Below are 13,996 nucleotides of genomic sequence, written 5' to 3'. Positions count from 1 at the left end.
AGGACCCTGCAGAACTGCATCTGCTGGTGACAGTCCTCTTCTTGCCTGCATTCACAGCAGGGCTGGCTGGGGGACTTACGTGTTGTGTTTTCTCTTAAACATTCTGATGAGATACATTGTTTAGTGCCTTAGCCTGGAACCTGATTCTGCAACCTCAGGAGATGTTCCTCTGTGCTGTGATTATGTATTCCTGACTTGTATTCTTAGACTGAGAGGCTGGTATAATAATTATCTTCCCCTCTATTTCAGTTCGCCACCAGTTGCAGGGGGCCTTAATGAATAACATTTTAGATGCGAATAGATGTATTCATGGAAACATGGTATGGTAGGAACATATGGGAATGTGAGGCAGAAGAGCTAGTTTCTGAAACAAGCTCTGTTGCTTATAGCTGCCGAGTGATCTTTAAAGGGTCACTTTCTTTCTCTGGGCCTAGATTCCTCAGATTGGATAATGAACCAGTGGGAGCTCTTGTCCAATGTAAACGTTTTTAGGAGCAGACAGTGGGTTAAGCTGCTGTAGATTCAATGTTATACCTGTCCAGGTCTCATATGGAAATATACTCCACAACTGTTATATTCTGAACAGTAAGTGGTATCTATTTAGGAACATCCAAAACTCATAGGATTTTTAGCTGAGTGAAATGGACAATCTGCTCCCCATCCAGAATACATCAGAAACACTTTGTCAAAGTCCATTTGCCTCTCAAACACTTTAAGAATGGGAAGCATTAAGCATTATAATTAAGTACTTTGTATACTTGAACACTTGGACTAGATGCCTGGCACTCTCCATTTGTTAGGCCTGTATCCTGCTTTCTACTTCATAGCACATGTCGTACTATGATATATTATGTTGTACATTTAATTATTATCTGACTCCCCCTCGCACCATGAGAACATTAGCCTTCTGTGAAGAAGAACCTCCTCTTGTTTCCTGTACTAATGTATAGGGCACACATGGCACAAGGCTGGCACTTAAAAGTCTATTCAGTGGATGAAAAAAACATATGGACACTTTGAAATTTCAGACAATAATCAAAAATAGATATTACTGTTTTTGCCAGTCTTTAGGAGAGGAAACAGAAGCTTACAGAGGAATAGGAACTGGGTATGATCTGAGGCTCTGCTCTTGGCATTTCTTCTTTAATCATGCAGACACAGCCTGCTTTTGTATATGTTGCTGTCTCCAGCCAGGCATTCTGGAGTAATCTTTGAACTTGGTCTGAATGATAAATCTATCTTAAAACACATACTTCTTTCTTCAAAGGGGCAGAGAGCCATGTATGGGGCATAGCATACTCTTTATCATCAATAATTAACATTTGTGAACTTTCTACTCTGCCATACAGAATCTAATTCTAGAGATAGATTCCAGCCTAAAGGAGAATATAAGATTTTTGGTGAAAGCAAAGGCAATGCCAATAGATGGTAGATAGGTGGATAACCATGCATGGCAGTCTGTGCCAACTACTAAGAGGTGCAGTGTGTGACTCAAATGCCTGCATCCACTGCAGGCAGGATAAGGTCCACCTAGAAAGCTTTATTTTTACCCATGTTTATTTCTTAGCTTATCGTTCCTTTTTGCCTCTCATTCCTTCTGGGTGCCTTTCTTCTTCCTGAAGTACGTTCTTCAGTAAATTCAGTAGTTTTTGCTTAGAGCTCAGGAAAACACATTTTTAAAAGCCCTTTGGTAATCATGATGCAGATTCCTCCCACTTCTAAGCCATAAAGGCTGTGGAAGTTACAGGAGGAAGTCACTGATAACTCAGGTCATCAGAGAGACTTGAAGAAGAGATGGGTCTCAGGATGATCTTTAATGGAAAGGGCAGCAGGGATAAGAAAAGAAGGAAAAGTCCCTTTTGGCAGGAAGAATCAGGAAGTGGATGTGCCAATAGGGAAGCGATGCCAATGCAGGGCCAAGGGGCACTGAATACATCCCAAGGAATCTGGAAAGAGGATCCAGAAATAATGTGTGTGTATGTTGGTCTGACTGCGTTGAATAGTGTGTGCCCACAGGTCTCCTAGGTGTGGAGGGTGAGGATGAAGAATTGTGCTTTTTCTTCTAGGGTAGACTTATAGAACACAGTGGTTAGTTTGTACTAAGAGTCAGAACAGTTTGGTTTTAAATCCCTGCTACTAAAACTTGCATGACCTCGAGTGAGTTAGTTAACCCTTCCAGGGAAGTCAGTTAGTTTTTCCTTCTATAAAATGGCTAGTGTTCCTACCACAGAGGGTTATTCTAAGGATTAAATAAGAAAATGCCTCTTAATTTCTTGTAACACTGTCTGGCACTTGGTAAGTGCCCGTTACATGTTATTATTATTGTTGCCATTTTATTGAAATCAGACTGTGAATCAGCCTTAAATGTCCCTCTAATTCTTTGCAGATGACATGAATAAGAACCTCACTGATTGTTAGTCCTATCTTGGAAGCTTCTTTGAGCTGGAGAGAGCATAGTTCTAACTTACACAAGCTGAGCTCTTCTGCGCAGAAACAGGGGAAGATACTCACAGAATGACTGGTCCGGAGGCTCCCTGGAAAATATCATTAGGTAATTCTTCCAAATTATTGTTATCACTTAGATTCCTGGGGATGGAGTTGAGAAAAGAAGAAGGGAGACACAAAGCTACATAAATATCACTGTTATAAGAACCATTTCCCTCTAAATGACCTGGAAGAATAGCCAGGGCTACTTACAGCTCATCTAGTTGGGTTCCATTGAATGCACAGTTTTGTATTTCTTGAATTCCATTCTTATTCAGCCATCTGAAATAAAAGGCCCATTAAAAAAACAATAATGTCAGATTCAAACAATACGGGGGTTTCATATTTGGAAGCACTGGGGCAAGATCAGAAAGCATAGTTTAGTGGCATAAATAAAATGCCACCCTTAAAGTTCAGAAATAGGTGCAGGAGGGAGACTGATTTGTCCCTGTATAACCTCTTGTAACTTTTGAAGTTTGCATTGTATGTGTGTGTGTTATCTATTCAAAGAAATAAATAACTTCATGTAGAAAAAAAAGGAATAAATAAAATTTAATTTCTAAAAGACACATTTAGGCTCAGCAGCCCAGATCCTGTAACTTATAGTCTTTGCATGTGTTCCCCTTGAGCAGAGAAGATACTAAGGGAGAAACAGATGAAGATGTTTTCTGTTCTGAAGGACAGAAATCATATAACTATTGAACCAGTGTTTCTAAGACAGAGAAAGAACATTTTGTGCTACCTTTCTCCAAATCCTTAAGGCTTTCACCCATGCTCACCCACAGCAGCTGCCTGACTGTCATCAAAAAGTGATCTAATTAAGTTGTCATACAACTTGAACATCTCCTGTGACCCATAGGAACCTGGTTATTGGAGGCTTGTGGAAGTGACTCTGGGTTAAGCCAGATAGGAAGAGAAATCAATTACAGAGACTGTGGCTTGGCAGGGTGAGGTGGTGTGAGTGGGCATGGGGAGGCTCTGGGGGAGGTCAGGATATGTATGGAACAGTCATGCTATTGTGCAAAGGAAGTCAGGGGGCAGGTTTGCCTGACTGAGGAACTCAAGGATACCTTGGGCCAACAAAGGGCCCCGACCACCTGCTCTTGTTTGTCTGTCAGTTTCTTTTCCCTGAGTGACTTTACAAATAACACTGTTGAAAAAACTGACCAGAGAGGCTCCTGTGTTTTAGGACTCAAGCTCTTTCTTGGGCCACAATGAGTGCCTAGAATATGCTTAAAATCACAGCAGAATAATTGCACTTCCCCACCCCCTCTTCTGCAAGGCCAGTTGGCTAAAAATTCAGAAGAACAAGGTACATCTTTCAAAGCATTAGCAACCAGTTAATGGGTTCTGTTGGCAAAGGTGTGACGGAGCACTGTACCTGTTCACCTCTACCTGCCCATGAGAAGGCCTGTCCTGGGACATCCAGACTCCTGACTTGTCAGCCTGGCCCAGAGTAGTCAGTACCAGGGGCAGCTGTCCCTAACCCATGGGATGTATATCCCTAGGGGTTCGGGATCAAACACAAGGGTCAGCAAACATTTTCTGTAAGGAGCCAGATAATACATTTTAGGTTTTATGGGCCAAGAGGCAAGATTGGAGATACTGTATAGAAATGTAGAATCTTATAAAAAACTTTCACAAACCAATTTTTATCAACCAATTTCAAAATTTAATAGTATGAATTCAGCTTCTCTTTCTTTTGTAATTTAGGTCTACTGTTGAGAAGAAAATAATTCTATTTTCTAGAAAGATGATGTTTTGCTTAATTCAGGTTCAATGTTAGCATTCCTGATCACTAAAATATGATCATAGCTCATAGGCTGGATTTGGCCTCTGGAATAGTAGTTGGTTGATCCTTAATCTATCCCAAGGAGTGTGCAAATCCATATAGGTTCCTCCTATTTGTCTATAGACTAGATAATACTTCCTGCTCATATATATCCTGCAAATAGATATTGCTATGATTAAAGCATAGGCTAATTTAAAATTATTTTTTTTCAAATACATTCTTCTGTCATGTATAACTAATTAGAACAAATAAAAAATTAGAACTTTGTCTTTATGGATTTCTCAATCAATAGATATCATCATGTGAGGAGGGAGATGGTATTTTTTAAAATTTCAATGATGAATCATTTCACAAAATACAAATTATGGCCTAAATGTCTTAATTCGGTTTATGTTAGGTTAAAGGAAATTACTAAGAAACCAACATTCATACAGCTCACTCCTCATCTCTTAAGATATGAAGGGCCTATTTTAAAACCTGGTGGTGATGATGATGATAATGACAACTACCTACACAACCTAAACCCTCTTGTGTCCTTGGGGACAAGACCATGTACTCTCTCAGCAGAGGCTGCTCATCATAAAGAGTGACGGTAAGAGGCACACGGTCTATGGAAACTCATTGAGGGCAGGTAAGGGAGATGGAAACTGAAGAAAGGAGGAAACACACAAAGTAAGCCTCTCCAGAGGCCAGAGTGTGCTGGGAGAGGTAATGCGTGTCACTTCACTGCATTTCTTCTGAACTAGTCCATTCTCCTGGCCTAGTTCTACATGGGTGCTTTCCCCATGTAGATCCTCTACTTGCAATGGCTCAGGGAGGGTGTGGAAAGGCTCAGAGGCCTCCACACTATGGGCATTCACTGCTCATTTCCCCGAGTCATAGGCAAGTATCTGATAATCCTTCCTTGAGTGTTTGTTAGAAAGCTTTCTCAGTCTTCAGTGCAATTTGCCATGCTTTTCACGCTATTGGGAGAAAGCACCCCTGCATTAGATAAAACGCCCAAACTAAGAACAACTGGAGACTTAAGCTGTGTTGGGTATGAATCTTCTGATTCTGTATCTATGGATTAAGGATCGGTCAAGGTAAGAAACAGATGTTCCTCACAAATGTGAAAGTGTACTTTAGAGACATGTCTGAAAAGCTTGAGTTCTTAAAGTAACCATTCTGTCTTGAGAAGTGTGTTCCTAAATTCTGGAGAATTCACACAGTGTCCATCAGGAATTAGGGAAGGGCAGAAAGGAACTATGCATTTCTTTTGTATCTTTTAGTTAAATATACACAATAAAGTTTATTAAAAAACAAAATTATGAGAAATCTTGTCACAAAAACCCAGTAAAAGTTTTCAAAATGGAAAGATAAAATATTTTTCTTACAGATGTGATTGCAAATACTGGTTCCTCAAATGTCACTCTGTCCATCTAACTTTCATGGATCCCATGAATGCTCTGATAGCCCAAATAGGCCTGTCTCTCGGCTATCATAGAGAATGAGTAAACTGCCATGCTAGATACAGGCACAAAAGATTAGAAGGTTGTTCATTAATGATGCAGCGTGCATTTAAAAACTTGCCCCCCAGAAGTCAGAGGGAGTAACTCAAGCTCATTAAAAAATGTGATCATTCCAAGAAAATGAGAAGTCATCTTTTGCTCAGCATGGGCCTGCTTAATATGTTTAGGAGAGAGTAGCCATATCTTCCCACTTCAGCCTCCTTCCTGGTCTTTTTCTTTAGGCAACAGAAGCCTTGCCAGGCAATAACTAGCTTTATTGATGCATGAGTTATTCTGTCCTTTGGAACAGATGTTGCCTCACAGGAGACCATCATTCAAAGAGCAATTTTAAATACTTGAATCACACCATGGCATCATAAATTATTAACATGACTCCATGTTGTGATTCTGAAAAGTAAAGATGAGAGGAAGACACAGAACCAGAGAGAGATTTAAAAGGTGAAATTCCAGTTATCCAAACAAAGAAGGAGTATCCCATTATGAGAAAGAGATCATTAAGTGAAAAATCAAATGTTACCCCATTGGATTCTTTTCCCCTTACTTACAGAATCACACTCTCAAAACTCAGCCCCATGAAAGAATTTCTTTCAACCATGTGGATGTTTATGTTATCTTGAATGTCTCTGGAAGAAAGTACAGACAAATTAGATACTAGTGTTGGCTCCACTTAGGAAACCTTCCCTCATTTATATTTCTGGGAAGGCTGTGATCTTTAGTTGAGGTAATGTTTTAATATAATTTTTGTTCAGAGGATAATGAGTTCAAAGTTGGGGAGATAAATAGTCTCTAATTTATCTTTCGTATGTCAGTTCTTAAAGATGGAATTGCAGGCATGCAGTGTCTTCTCTCTGAAGGTTTTCTTACCTAATGTCACTGTGTTCTAACACAGTCATTTATAGCCTTGTTTCCACAGTTGGTCTCTCTGCTCAACATGATAAAGAGACTAAAACTGACCTGCCCCCTCCCTTTTAAACTTCTCTGTTCGCCTTAGGTGGGCCTTCCTTCTCCAATCTCAATCCCTTTATTACAGTTTGTTTTCTTCTGCTTATTCTCCTTGGTCACAGAACAATTTTTCTCTTCGTGAATTAAAGGGTGGGGAAATCTTATCTTTCTGTTTGTATTTCTTGCCCTCCCATCAAACTTATATAGTAGGTTTATCTAAAATATAAATATAGAAGTAGAAAACAGCTTGAAACCATTTGAGAAGCTCTAGAAGATTATTTTTCTCCACTCCTTAGCTCTTTTTACCTCTTCCTAATTTCTTCCTTTGGGGTCTGTCCATATTCTTCTAATTTCATTATTGGAAAGTAAGCTGACATTATACCTTGATTCTCCCCTCCCATTTTGAAATACAGGTGCACCTCTTCCTAATTTCTTCCTTTGGGGTCTGTCCATATTCTTCTAATTTCACTATTGGAAAGTAAGCTGACATTATACCTTGATTCTCCCCTCCCATTTTGAAATACAGGTGCAAACACACCTTGTCCCTAATACTTTAGTATGAACTTGTCAGTTTCCTTATGCATAAGGCAGCACAGGAAATCTGGAGGAAAGAGGAAAGGTGATGGAATACAGGAGGAGTTGCAGAAGACAGTAACGAAGCTTTAATTAGTGAAAAAAGGAGAGACTGTGATTTTGCTACAAGCTTGTTTGGTGATAATAACACTTGTTGAGGAGCCTGCTGACTTCCTCTGAACTGAGATTGGCTGGCCTGTAGATAAAACTGAAGACCTTGCTGCTTGTCTTCCTACCTTTGCTCCTCCAGGGAAACACATTTGGAGGACACAGACCAACCACATAATACATATTAGAGGCCTGGAAGGCTATTGAGTAAGACCACCACTAGGTAGATTTGGTAACTGCTTGCTATGGTTTGGATCTTGAGTGTCCCCCAAAGGCCAATGTGTTAAAGGCTTGGTCCCCAGCTTGGTACTCTTGGGAGGTGGTGGAAGCTTTAAGAGGCAGGGCATAGTGGGAGGTCTCTGGGTCATTGGGGATGAGTTTCCTTGTTCTCTCTTCTGCTTCCTGGCTATGGGGTGAGCAGTTTTGCTTGACCATGTTCTCCTGCCATGATGTATTGCTACAAGCACAAAGCAACAGGGCCACTTTATCATGGACTAAAATCTCTAAAACTGTGAGCCAAAATAAACCTTTTCTCTTTATAAGTTAATTATCTCAGGTATTTGTTATAGTGACAGAAAGGTGACTAAAATACAGTCTAGTGAAAAACTTACAGTAAAACCTTTTGCAGAGATTGAATCTTGTGAACAGCTGGCAAGTGCTTAATGCCTGTGTTTGATATTAACCTAGAGAGAGACAAAATGAGAGGGAAAATGAAACTGCTATTTAAACAGTTGTTAGAGTATGAACTTTCCAAATTCAAAATATCAATTTTGAACTATCAGAAAAATCTACCAGAAAAGCCCATAATATACCTAAATTATGCTTATGTTCTCTATTTTTAGATACTAATCAGGATCAGGATAGAGTACATTGTTGATTCCTTAGACCAAAGAAACTTACACTTTGGTGACAAAGGATCCCAACACACTACTTTAAAAGACTGATAAGTTAACATGACTCCAAAATAAATTCCGACTAGATAACAAGTCATTCCTAAGTTATTTACTATTTCCAGTGTTGGCATACTTTTTATAGAACTGTCCTTCCCTGCTCCAAGTGATTCTGTTGGAATTGGAACATTATATTCTTTGCCCTTTGACCTCAGTATGCATATGACCTAAGCTGGGCAAATCAGACTTTCTCCTGGGAATGACTGAGGACTGCTTAAAGCTGAGTCTTCTGCTGTTATTACCTAAGGGATGGCCCATAAATTTCTAAACCTGACCATTCTAGACCTACCCTGGCTCCTTCCCAAGGCCTAGTTGTCTTGGTTTGGCTTCCTCAGTAAGTAGAGCCTGAGAACCTGAGATGAAGGCTGGCCTGTTTATAATATAATTGGTTATATGATTCACAGCATCCTGGATAGGAAGTGTGAAACAGGGAAGGAGGAAAGCTAATCAATATCAGGATGAATTATCAAGTCAGCCACCACTACTGGTGATTGTTCCTTAATTTCAAGGACATGATTTAGGAGATTTTCAAAACATTTATCAGATTTGTTGATCTTAGTAGAGGAGAGTAGTGAAGGGAAGGATTTATTCATAGACTTAAGTTTCCTATTGGTCAAAGGTGACACCATGATATGAATGCCCACTTCTGTCTTGGATATTTTTGAATACTTCTGAGTCCTAATGGGCATCTTACCATGGTATAGAAGAAGCCCCAGAGCAGGAAGTGAGAAATACACAAAGCTAGCTAGGTGTTGTCAAGTTGCACCTGCATTAAGCTGGATGAAATCTGCATGGAGGTGGCTGCCACAGCAGCAGTTAAGGTCTCAAGTAGCACATGAGAATTGTCTGACACACTGTTCTTCAGCATTTCCCTCACTCCCATAAACTGCTCAGAAACTTTCCAATATCTCTTTACTCCCATTTCCTTCTGTGTGAGACTTACCTAAACTAGAGTCGGTCTTTGTTGTTCAAAACCTACAGAACCCTTATTGATATACTCATTATTGTAAAGGACTGTGAGCTTTTTGGAATTTATGACTCTGAAGTAGACTTTGGTATCTTTTAATCTGTTTCTATATCTAGAGAGTCAGTGAATTCGGTTTGAGTTCTCTGTAATGGTTCTCAGGGTTTTTTTTTTTTTTTTTCCTCTCAATTTTGTTCCCAACAATCCATGTAGAACCCATCTTGCTCATCTCTTTTGGGTATTTCAGTAGCCCTTGAGATGGTCTCCTTCTGCTTTTTAACTGGAGGAAAGGAGTTAATATATTCTTTTGGATGATTTATTGCAATGTTATTTCTCTTTAAAAAATTTATATACAGAAAAATTAATTCCTTTTGGCAGAGAGGTCTGTGAGTGAACATAAATGAATATAGTCCTGTAATCACAAGCACAATCCAGATACAGAACAGTGCCATTACCCTCCAAATTCTTTTGTTTCTTCTTTGTAGTTAACCTCTTTCTGTAACCTCAATTACTGGAAATCAGTGATCAGTTTTCTATTCCTATAATTTTTCCTTTCCCCAAATGTCATCTCTGGGAAATCATTCAGTATGAAACTTTTGAGACTGGCTTCTTTCACTTAGAATAATGCATTTGAGATTCTTCTGTATCTTGTGTGTCAGTAGTTCATTGTTTCATATTGCTAAGTAGTACTCCATGAATGTTCCACAGCTTTTTAATCCATTCACCAATTGAAGGATATATCTAGGTTATTTGTTTTTGTGTGTGTGTGTGTGTGCAAAAAAAATGTGCATTATGTTTATGTTTGTGTATATAGTGTATATATGTATGTATATACATACATAAAATCTTCTTTAAACATTTGTATAAATTTTTTAAGATGAGATCATGTTTTTCTTTTCCCTGGGCAAAAAAATACCTGGGTGTGGGATAGCAGGTCATATGGCAAGCACATACTTATTTGGAAAACAGTTCAGAGGTTTTTTTACAAAGGGTTACCATTTTGCATTCTTATTTGCACTAAGAGTTCTAGTTGCTCTGCCTTCTTGGTTATTTAAAAATATATTCTTTGCATACAAAAGTAATATTTACTTATTGTGGGACTTATGAAAAATACTGAAGAATCACTTATAATCTCATTAGCCAGTGATAACTTCTGTTAATGTTTGAAGTTTGAAGAGTCTCCAAAGGAGCTTTCTTCATTACCCTCCATAATCCAAGATTCTCCTCAACAAAAACAGTGCCATAACTTTAAATACCTGCTCTCTGACACTCCTATTGTGCATTTGTTATTTAATCAGATCCAGCCTTCTATGCTCTTTTGATCTCTTCCCATGTGTTTATGCAGTTCTTTTAATGAAGCCTCAAAGCAGAGACCATGTTTAGTGTTTTCTGACCGTATGTATGTAGGTTTGGAATGCAGTATGTGTTCATAAAATATTAGGTTACTTGGTTGATGTTTCTAAAACATTTCTTGCTTCTGTCACCAGAATATATCAAAACCCTGATTTAGCTAATTTTCTTGTCAGTATCACTACTATTTTGGGTAATGAGTGTTAAACAGATACAGGGAAGTCTGGAGGAATCAGGAGAACCTAGTTCTGGCATGAACTAGACACAAGTCACTTCGTCTCTCTAAGGCAGAAAGACTATAAAATATGAAAGTTAAGGTAGACTTTATCAAACACCTCTGTACTCTGCTTCACCTCTTCTTGGTTCAACTTTTACTCTAGTTGTTACCATGGCAATGAGACACTATCTGATTTTACTTGGAAGATGCCTGTCTTAGCTATACTGGTTATCTCTTTTTCTGTCCTGGATTTTTCCACCATCTTCAAGTGAGTCACTTATAGGAATCCATTTAACCATTCTGAGACCTTTGAAAATGTGGAAGTAATAGGGAGTTAATACCCATTAGGACAACTCTTGACTAGTGATGAACTTCTTTCTTCTATTACTTGGGCAAATAATTGAGCATATTATATGGGGTACCTTAGAGGATTCTAACCTGACTGAGCCCCAGTTAACTGGTTGTGTTTCTCTTGATAATGCATTCTTGAGTTGACTTTCTCTCCTTCCCTGTTTACATCTTCTAGTCAGCTAAACTCATTCCTTGGGTTTGGATACATAAATAAACTACTTGCTTGTAAGTCTTTGCTCAGACATTTTTTGGAGAACCTAGGCTGTCAGATACCAACTTGCACTGTGTTTGATATTTTACATAGATTATTGACAGTTGCTCCCTTTATTCCATGTCCAATTGCATTGCAGCCCAGTCCTGTTTCTCTTCCTTCTTCTACAGGAATGGTTTTAGAAAGGGTTGTCTGCAAATGCCATCTTCATCTTCTCTTACCTCATTTATCTTCAACCTGCTCTAATCTGTCTTTCCATACTACACCTCTTCATCAAAATTACTATGACCATGCCAAAAATCTACCACCCAACCTACTACAAATCTAATAAACACTTAAAATTCTCACTGTATTGGAAGTTTCATGATCATTAGAACTCTTTTATTGCTTTTTGTCATGTTGCACTCTTCTGTTAAACCACTTCCTCCTCCTCTGTTCCTCTTTTTTTAGTGTGCTTTGTAGGTTCCTTTTCCTCTATGTGTACTTGGGTCTTCCCCTCGCCCCCTTTTTCTATAATCTCAGGTAGGTAGATCTCGTTTCCCATGGCTCTAAGTAGTATGGATATGATGACGACTCCTGGATTATACTTGTCTTATGACCTTTCTAGTCCATCACTAATTAAAGTTACTTCACATATTTTCCTAAGTGTTTCATTGACATAACCAACTAAATTCATTCCTTCACTATCACCTTCACCAAACCACTCCTCTCAATTCTTCTCCATAAATAGCAGTGCCATTCATCAGTTGCCTGTTAGAAATGTGACAAGATTGGCTGCTGCTTCCTCTTATTCCAATATCCAGTCCATCTTGGTCTCTTTAGGTTCCACTTCCAAAATAGATCTTGATTCCATACAATTTTGTCCATCTCTACTGACACCATTCTAAAATAAGACCATTCTAAAATAAATCTTTCCTCTGGATTTCTGCAACAGTCTCCTGTTTCCCACACACTTAATCTTGTTCTTTTCTAATCCATTCTCCATATAGCATGTGGAACGTTCTTTTAAAAACTGAAAATCAGATGTCTTTACTCTACTTCTGTGACGGGTTTGGTTCTTTCCCATAACATTCAGGGCAAAATTTATACTCTTTACTGCCACTTCTTGCATCCTCATCTCATGCCATTCTATAATATGCATTAGCCCCAGTGGCTCTTTCTCAGTTCCTCAGATACACTGAGTTCTTTACTCTCTCCAGGTGTTTGGGTGTGCTTATCAGGAAGTCTCACACTCATTCCTCACCTGGTCAACTTTGAATCAACCTTCAGAGTTTAGTTACAAATGTCATTTTTTTTTTCAGAGAGAAACTCCCTGACTGCCAATCTAAATTATGGTCCCTGATTTATTCCCAGTATAATTATATTCTTTTTTGGCACTTTTCCTTTATAGTCACCCATCGGAATTCTGAACTATGTATTATTTTGTGTTCATTTATCCAGTGTCTCTTCATTCAGATTTTGAATGGTGTAAGGGTAGGATTCATATGTTTCTTGGAAACTCAATGTTGGCACAGTGGTTGGCACCATGCTTACCAAGCTTTTTAAGTCAACTAATGTGCTATGAGTTGTCAGTAGATGAGCACACAAGGAATTTATGTACTGCCTGTTGTCATCGCATCCAACTGATTTGACCTAGCAACTAGCTTATCTCTCTGAGTGAATTGATATGTTTTATATAATTGGAAGACTGAGGAATTCATGATTTTCCAATGAGAATGGTACAAATGCATCATTTAACTAACATGAATAGTATGAACTTCCATGGTCACTATACTTGTGGAATGAATATCTATACATATCTACAAAAGCACATTGAAATCTTTGGTCTTTATATAAAAGAAAACACACTGCAAAAATGACTAGAATTATTCCAGTAGTGCTGAGTTTAAGACACTTAAAAAGATCTAGTGACCATCTAGTGAGATGGATTATTGGTTATAGCTGTGTAGTTGAGACTTTCTATAACCCCAAGATAACACAGGAAATGGAGTTCAGATGAACACTTAGTTTTCAATTCATTTTTCCCTTCTGATCAATAAATTCATGTCTGATGGAGAGTGGAAGTGGGTAATCAGCTAGGAGCTCTATGTCTCAATGGGTTTGCTTTGGTCAAAAGACTGTTTGCGGCAAAATTATTTTGATTCACTCAACTGCAGTTTATCTTCAAAAACAGTTAAAGGCCTGAGGGTAAAATGTCAGCAAATTTAAGTTCTGCAAATAGGTCTTTTAAAGAAAAGTAACTGGCTCAGAGTTCTCCCCTGTCAACAGCCAGTTTCACATTCTAAGCAGGTGTTAGCGCCTTTCATGCCTGATTGTCCCTAATCTTTAGGTTACAATAATGACCTTGAATACCTCTCTTGTCAGAATGAATTTATTTGGGCCCCACAATTGCTAGGAACCACCCTACCTATTCTGCCACAAGATAATATACTTGCCATTCATGAACAGGTGTCCCTTTGGCTCTGAGGCTCATGGCATCAATAATGCTTCCATTTATCTTCAGTAGTACTAGTGGGTTCTTGTTTTTTCTTAAGTTAGTAGGGTCT

The 13,996-nt window shown here is 38.6% G+C and overlaps 1 protein-coding gene across 2 annotated transcripts in view; it reads right to left on the bottom strand.

Annotated features, from left to right (window-relative positions):
- The window catches only part of Fshr (follicle stimulating hormone receptor), a 157,409-nt gene that overhangs the window by 14,589 nt on the left and 128,824 nt on the right, over positions 1 to 13,996 (bottom strand). Inside the window, exons 5-8 of one of the 2 annotated variants that reach the window (XM_047523033.1) lie at positions 8,019 to 8,090; positions 6,330 to 6,407; positions 2,698 to 2,766; positions 2,512 to 2,586 (exon numbers count right to left, since the gene is read on the bottom strand). In XM_047523033.1, coding sequence (XP_047378989.1) covers positions 2,512 to 2,586; positions 2,698 to 2,766; positions 6,330 to 6,407; positions 8,019 to 8,090 — 294 coding nt within the window. The remainder of the gene's footprint in view (positions 1 to 2,511; positions 2,587 to 2,697; positions 2,767 to 6,329; positions 6,408 to 8,018; positions 8,091 to 13,996) is intronic. The other variant, XM_047523034.1, reaches the window with a different exon arrangement.

This window comes from Sciurus carolinensis, chromosome 13 (genome assembly GCF_902686445.1).
Source record: "Sciurus carolinensis chromosome 13, mSciCar1.2, whole genome shotgun sequence".
Lineage (NCBI taxonomy): Eukaryota > Metazoa > Chordata > Mammalia > Rodentia > Sciuridae > Sciurus > Sciurus carolinensis.
This window is presented reverse-complemented; position numbering and strand designations above follow the sequence as displayed.